Source organism: Salvelinus namaycush, chromosome 11, assembly GCF_016432855.1.
Source record: "Salvelinus namaycush isolate Seneca chromosome 11, SaNama_1.0, whole genome shotgun sequence".
Taxonomy (NCBI): domain Eukaryota; kingdom Metazoa; phylum Chordata; class Actinopteri; order Salmoniformes; family Salmonidae; genus Salvelinus; species Salvelinus namaycush.
This window is the reverse complement of record NC_052317.1, coordinates 6,726,142-6,733,134: the sequence shown is the minus strand read 5'-3', so window position 1 is coordinate 6,733,134 and position 6,993 is coordinate 6,726,142. Positions and strand designations below refer to the sequence as shown.

Sequence of the window (6,993 nt, the reverse complement as noted above, 5' to 3'; positions counted from 1 at the left end):
CTGGATGTCGGCGTTTCAGAGCAAGTTCAACCATAATTTTCCCCTGAGAATGCTGTGTCATGGTGTTGTATCCCTAGATTAGCAATGTATGTGTGTGTACCTGTCAATCAGTGTCATACAGGTTCAATTGCATCACTTTCAGAATAAAATGATATGATACCAAGGTAAAATGCAGTAACTGCAGCCAAGGGCAGGTTGAAACCAAGCAAATTATATTCAGTAAGTTACTGCCATTTACCTTGGTTTCACAGTAACTTTTTGCAGTTACTGCTAATATGACCCCCATTTTCTCCCAAACACAATACAATAGAGGCAGGATACTTGTCCACATGATTAAGCATGTATTTAATGTAGCAAAAATGACATTTCGACCAAATGAGCAGTTACTGCTTTTTCGCTTGGGAGGGCAGTGCAGAAGGATATACACATATGTTTTACAATGGATTATAGACACTGTAGTTCATCATGCTACCGCATAGAGTAAGAATTAGTAGAATGGACACTGCCATTCAAGTCAACAACTACCACAGTTGTCACGACTTCCACCGAAGGTGGCTCCTCTCCCTGTTCGGGTGGCGCTCGGCGGTCGTCGTCGCCGGTCTACTAGCTGCCACCGATCCTTTTTCCTTTTCTTTTGGTTATGTCTGTTTTGTGTTTCACCTGGTTTCATTTTGGTTAATTAGGGGGGGTATTTAATTCGACATTTCCTTTGGGCTTTTGTGCGGGATTGTTTTCGTTTGAACTGTCAGTGAGTTTGGGTTTCGTTTTTATTAGCTCATGTTTTACAGGTGTTTTTCCCTAGACTGTGTCTGAGTGGGGTTTTCGTGGCTATTGCTGTAGTCCGGTGTTCCTGTTGTTTTTTGAGCTAGTTAAATAAAACACCCTTTTCTTTGGAACTTGTTTCTCCTGCGCCTGACTCCACACCCACATCTCCTTGGGGAGATCTGACAACAGTAGCTATTAGTACAACATCATGTTTTTATATAAAAGGGTTATAAGAAGAAGAGAATCTATGACCTGAAGAACCAGGGGCTAGAGAAGTTCAAGTTTGTCCTGGAATACAAGATCAAAGAACTGAATAAACAGATCGAGCCCTGGGAGAACATCAAGGAGATAAAGAAGCAGTTGGAGGACCGGGACAGGGAGATCCAAATCAAATTTTATTGGTCACATACACGTATTTAGCAGATGTTATTGCGGGTGTATCGAAATGCTTGTGTCCCTAGCTCTAGCAGTGCAGTAATATCTAACAATTGAAAACAATATACAAAAATCTCAAAGTAAAAGAATGGAATTAAGAAATATATAAATATTAGGACAAGTAATGTCAGAGTGGCATTGACTAGAATACAGTATATAGATATGAAATGAGTAAAACAGTATGTAAACATTACTAAAGTGACCAGTGTTTCCAAGTAAAGCCCCCCACCTGGCCAAACCCTCCTTTAACCCGTACGACACTGAGCCTAATTGTGCGACACTGGAACTCCATGTCATGACCGGTTGTGACATAGCCTGGTATTGAACCCGGGTCTGAAGTGACGCTCAAGCACTCTGTTTATGCTCCCACCGCTATATTGACACATTTTCTGAAAAAATCAGTTTGGGATTGAAACGTTGTCAGTAAAGCGATTAATTGGGAGCATAAGCCTTCCTGTTCTTTACTAGATCTCACCTGACTGCAGAGATATCGATGACACAGTCTTTCGGACCTACCAGGTCATTGCTGATAAGAAAGTCTTTGCCAACGTCAACAGTTTCATGGGTGTAGTGTTCCCCATCCTCCCTTAGAGGAAGCCTCACCTGCCTTTTATTTTTTTACCCCTTTTTTCCCCAATTCCGTGGTATCCAATTGGTATTTACAGTCTTGTCTCATCGCTGCAACTCCCGTACGGACTCGGGAGAGGCAAAGGTGGAGAGCCGTGTGTCCTTCGTAACACAACCCAACCAAGCCGCACTGCTTCTTGACACAAGCTTAACCCGGAAGCCAGCTGCACCAATGTGTCGGAGGAAACACTGTATACCTGGCGACCATGTCAGCGTGCACTGCATCCGGCCCGCCACAGGAGTCGCTAGTGCGCAATGGGACAAGGACATCCCTGACGGCCAAACCCTCCCCTAACGCAGACTACGCTGGGCCAATTGTGCGCCGCCCCATGGGTTTCCCGGTCAGGGCCATCTGCGATAGAGCCTGGACTCTAGAATCTCTCGTGGCACAGCTAGCACCGCGATGCAGTGCCTAAGACAACTGCGCCACTCGAGAGGCCTTCACCTGCCTTACCTACTTCAGAGGGGTTGGGTTAAATGCAGAAGACACATTTCAGTTGAATGCATTCAGTTGTGCAACTGACTAGGTATCCCCCTTCCTCTTACTACCTCAACAGTTTTGTTTTTCACTGAAACCAAGTACTGTCTAATAATAGTAAACCCGCTTTCAAACTTGCAAGTTCAATAGAAAGGCAGGTTTTAAATTAAGATGATGCATTGTTTCTAAGGCCCAAATTTAACTTAAAAGATTTACAATGTTATCATACCATCCATGGTAAATACAACACATTATACAAAATAATCTGAATAAAGAAATACCTTACAAACAGATACATTCTTGAATATCGTCAATAGGATACTTCCCCTGAAACCTGAATGCCTAGGCTACTTCACATATTCATAGATAGACAAGGCTTACCTTGCTTCTAAGTAGCCTAGCCAACATTTGATTGAGGGGATATTTTTATATGAACATTGGTATGCATGGTTCAGTAGGTCTGAAGGGTATACTACAAAGCACGGTCAATGAGTTAGCCAGTTAACTTTGATAAACAACCTAAAATATCTACAGATTTTCAGCTTCATTAATAAAGCTAAATTTCAATATGTTTTGTGGGTTTTTGAGTCAATTAGACCATGCCCATTTCAATATTTAGGCAAGTTAACTGGCTAATTCATTGATTCTGCTTTGTAATATAGCCCACTGGTGTGGGACATGGAGAAAGCAACAACTGTCTTTCCTTGGGAGGTTCTCAACTGGGAAAAAGTACGTCCTCTCCTCGACTCCTCCTTAATCCAAAAAAGCAGTTGCCATATGTAGGAGTGTCAATTTGTTAATATGCGAACGAAAGAGTGTCCTCTCCTTGATAGCCTCCTCCTGCAGAGGAAGTGCAAGTGTATCCTTCCGACGGCTAGCGCGGAAGTGTTTTAAAAGCCGCCACACACCCTTCGAGTCAGCAGTTGTTTCCTCGAAGGAGAAAAGCATGCATACATTTAAAAACAATACGCTACTTATCTATTAAATGTCTCGCACAGAAATTAATTTATTTTTACTACTTCACACATTTATTTTAGGATTCCACCCCTGTGACACGCTAGCAGAGAAGGCGAGTCTCATTTCATACAACTACATTTGTTTCCAGGTTTCCTCCCCTCCTGTCTTCGATTACCTTTTCAGCTTTTTCAAAAGGAGTTGAGGACGGAGGCGTTGGAGGTCGTAGACTTAGTTACACTTCTCATCTTTGTGTCTGTCCCATTACGGTGTCTGTGACAGCATGGGCAGCACCATTGAGGCTATCTCCATTTTAAAGTAGTCAATTTGTTCTTCTACTACTTCTATGAGTTGGTTCTTCTACTTCTACGAGTTGGTAAATAAACTGAAAGGGTGCATACTGCCACCAGGAGTGTTTTGTTTGAACATGTATAAAGCCAAGGTTGGTGATATACTGCCACCTGCAGTTATGGAATGTTTGCTCACAAGTACAATTCAATGGATGATCTCTCCTGATGACCTGGGTGGAATTGTCTATCTAAGTCTACGGTGGAGGTGCAAAAAAACAAGTGGAGGGCCAGTCACACCATCAACCAATCAGAGCACACAAACAATTCAAACGGACTGATGGGAGAGCATACACCGTTCATAGTTACTCTAACAAGGACACCTCCACCCAAGAGGGTATTCATATGAAGTGTTCCCATTTTCCTTCAATAGCATAAATCACATAGCCTGCAATAGCATAAATCACATAGCCTATCTTTATCTTCATGTTTTGGCTCTGGCATTAACTATATGTAGTATTATGCCTACACATCAGGAGCTGACATTGGAGTTTGAACAGTATAAGATGGGAAGGGCCAGTTAGAGCCTTCATTGTGGCCAACACAAGAGGCAATCTTAGATCATGTGAATCAATGACGCCATGCTCGGAGTGACAGAGGGGGCATTATCTGGGGACACTGACATCAGAGCCACCTCCACAAACACACCAGCCGTCTCCAGCTCAGTCGTTGTGTCCATCGGCTGCCCCATTGTCTGTCTGTCCGCGTGCCGTCTCACTGCGAAGCACTGGTCGATGTCACCAATGCCACACCATAACAATCCCACCCCTCCCCCCCTATTTCCACCATATGTATTGTGATTTGTGATTGTGCTTTTTGACCACTTAATGACGTGGTAGTTTTCCTTTATGAGAAGAGTAGAGAGGTTGTCCTCTCTCATCGCCCATGTGGAGTGGGTGGCGCTGTGTGTGTGTGTGTGTGTGTGCCGGTGTCCACGGTGTCAGCGAGCCCGTGATGCCAGCTTTGACAGAACCAAGTCAAATAAGTGGGCAGTGTGTCACTGTCACCAGGCTTGCCATCTTGTGGGTGAGCGAAGCGTATACAAATCTTCTGCCTACCCACCCTCACTACCATTATCATCACCACCACTAGCATCCCCATTCATGATGGATTGTCCTTCGACTCCCTCCTTCTGTGTGTCATCATCCTTGATTCACTGCCCTGACAATTATCACAACTCACAGTGAAAGTGTGTGTGTGAGAGAGAGAGAGAGAGAGAGAGAGAGAGATAGGAGAACAGACCAGAGCGAGAGAGAGCGATAGGAGAGGAGACCAGCGAGAGAGAGAGCGATAGATGAGCAGACCAGAGAGAGATTACACTAAGGAGGGAGGACCTGTTGACATATCTCTCAAGTCAGCCATGAGGATCTCCTTCAGGACTGGAAACTACCTCAGATAATCTGACACCACTGCAAACAAGCATACAGTCAACGCTGGAGCACATGGACCATGACACAACCAGGATGACTCCACTCTCTGAGACCCACCAAGACCCACAGCTTTGGAATTATGAACCACAACTGTCTCAACCAGCCTCCAGGAAGTGTTGTGGAGTGTGTATGTCTATCGTGATGTGTTTTTATTATGACGATCTGATTGGAGGACTGACAGATGGGATGACTAAAGAGAGGCTGGAGGAACAGGCTCGTTAGTCTGCACTGGTAAGTCATCTACATGTGACATTGTTACTATGACGCCAGCACCATCACGTGCACATTTCAGCACAACTCCAATAACAATCTCTGGAGAACTACTGTAGTATACACTGCGTCCCTCGAGAACTTTGAGTTTTGCATTGCTAATATACACAATGGATGTTGATGAGGCAACTAGCACAAAAGATAACAAGTAGAATGTGATAAGATTTGCATGACATCTTTAACCATTGATATAGTTCACAACATAGCTCAATGCTAGTTACCAACTGCTCTTAACCCCCTCAGGTATCTATTGTGAGCTGGCTGGATTAACCTCGAGGGGGGCTCCCCTAGTAGCCATGGCTGAGATGGAGGAGTTCTCCCCCATGTCCCCGCGGCGCACCCCACGCCGGACCCCCCGTGTGCTGCGCCTGGACCCGGCCCTGCTCCAGCGGCGCGTGTTGGAGGACCAGGTGGAACTGTGGTGGTTCCGCGAGCCGCGGCGCTCCCTGCTCTGCTACTGCATCTCAGTGAGCCTCGTCCTGGGCTTGGGGCTGGGCGGCGTAGGCCTCCTCTCCACCACCACCAGCCTGTCCGGGGAGTGGCGCCTAGGAGTGGGCACCATGCTCTGCCTCCTAGCTCTGGCTGTCCTCCTCAAACAGCTCCTAAGCTCCGCCGTCCAGGATATGAATTGCGTTCGCAGCCGGAGGCGGATAGAGTTAATGAAGAGCGGTGGACGGGCGGACCCTGTGGTCATCCTTTTCACCGGGATGGCTTTGGCACTCTGCGGAGGGGTCCTACTCTACATGTCGCTGGCCAGCGGGCACCATGGGCCCGGGCAGCGCCACAGGGATATGTTCCTGTCCGGGGTGGTGCTACTGTGGGTAGGGGGCACCACCGGGTTGGCGGTGGCTGGGTACTTGCTGGTAGTGCACCTCCAGCAGAGGAGAGAGAGGAGGATGTTGCAGAGGCGGAGGAGGGGAGGGAGAGGGTTGCGGGACAGGGCAGTCAGGGTGTTTACAGTCTCCTCTAGTAGAACTAGCCTCATCTGAGAGAGCAGACCTGGGTCTTGTTCATTAGGCACCACACGGCGTTGCCCTAATGAACACTACCCTTGGTTCAAATAGTATTTGTATTTCTTTAAAATACTTGAGCTGTGCTTGATTGAGCTTGCCTGGCGCAATGGGACCAGAGCCATAAATACTGTATACATCCCAGGTCTGTTGAAGAGGAGAGGAAAACAAGTGAGGAGAGGAGAGCAGGAGGTGAAAAGAGGAGGGGAGAGGGAGGCAAGTTAGGAGAGGAGAGACAAGACGAGACTAGGGGACTTAATAGATGAAGGGACTTGAGGGGAGGGAAAGATAGGAAAGGGGTATCACCACTCACTCTCCCGGGTCTGTAACAGAGTCCTGTGTTTGTTGCTGGCACTGTGACTGCGTCATCCTGTTGACTAATGCCCATTGCAGACCATGCCCACTATGCCAACTATGCCATTCACCACTGATGTGTTGTGGGAACCAGGCTGTGCAGGGTGACACCAGCCTCACGGACCCCCAGGACCCTCTGTCAGACTGGCCATTGTTTCTGTCAGTGGCAGAATGAGTGCTACACTGCCATCGTCACAAACAAGCCACTCGCATGGGGGAGACCCTACTAAGTCACATTGTTCTAGTTCCTCTATGTTGTTTTGACTCACTTGTCCTATTTGATGTTGCTATATTGATCCACATTTGGTAGTCTAATCAGTGCT

General features: G+C 46.6%; 1 protein-coding gene across 1 annotated transcript; it reads left to right on the top strand.

The window, feature by feature from the left end:
* The first annotated feature begins 5,602 nt into the window (after window positions 1-5,602).
* On the top strand, window positions 5,603-6,778 carry LOC120056245 (transmembrane protein 125-like). Its single transcript, XM_039004495.1, has 2 exons — window positions 5,603-6,169; window positions 6,710-6,778. The coding sequence occupies exons 1-2, from the start codon at window positions 5,603-5,605 to the stop codon at window positions 6,776-6,778; spliced, it is 636 nt and encodes a 211-aa protein (XP_038860423.1).
* Window positions 6,779-6,993: the final 215 nt, after the last annotated feature.

What these genes read in the sequence shown, in the direction of transcription:
- LOC120056245 (XM_039004495.1), top strand. Translation starts at nt 5,603, where the DNA reads ATGGCTGAGATGGAGGAGTTCTCCCCCATGTCCCCGCGGCGCACCCCA. An exon ending in CGGTGGCTGGGTACTTGCTG is followed by an intron (nt 6,170 to 6,709) that starts GTAGTGCACCTC and finishes TGCCCATTGCAG; the next exon opens with ACCATGCCCACTATGCCAAC.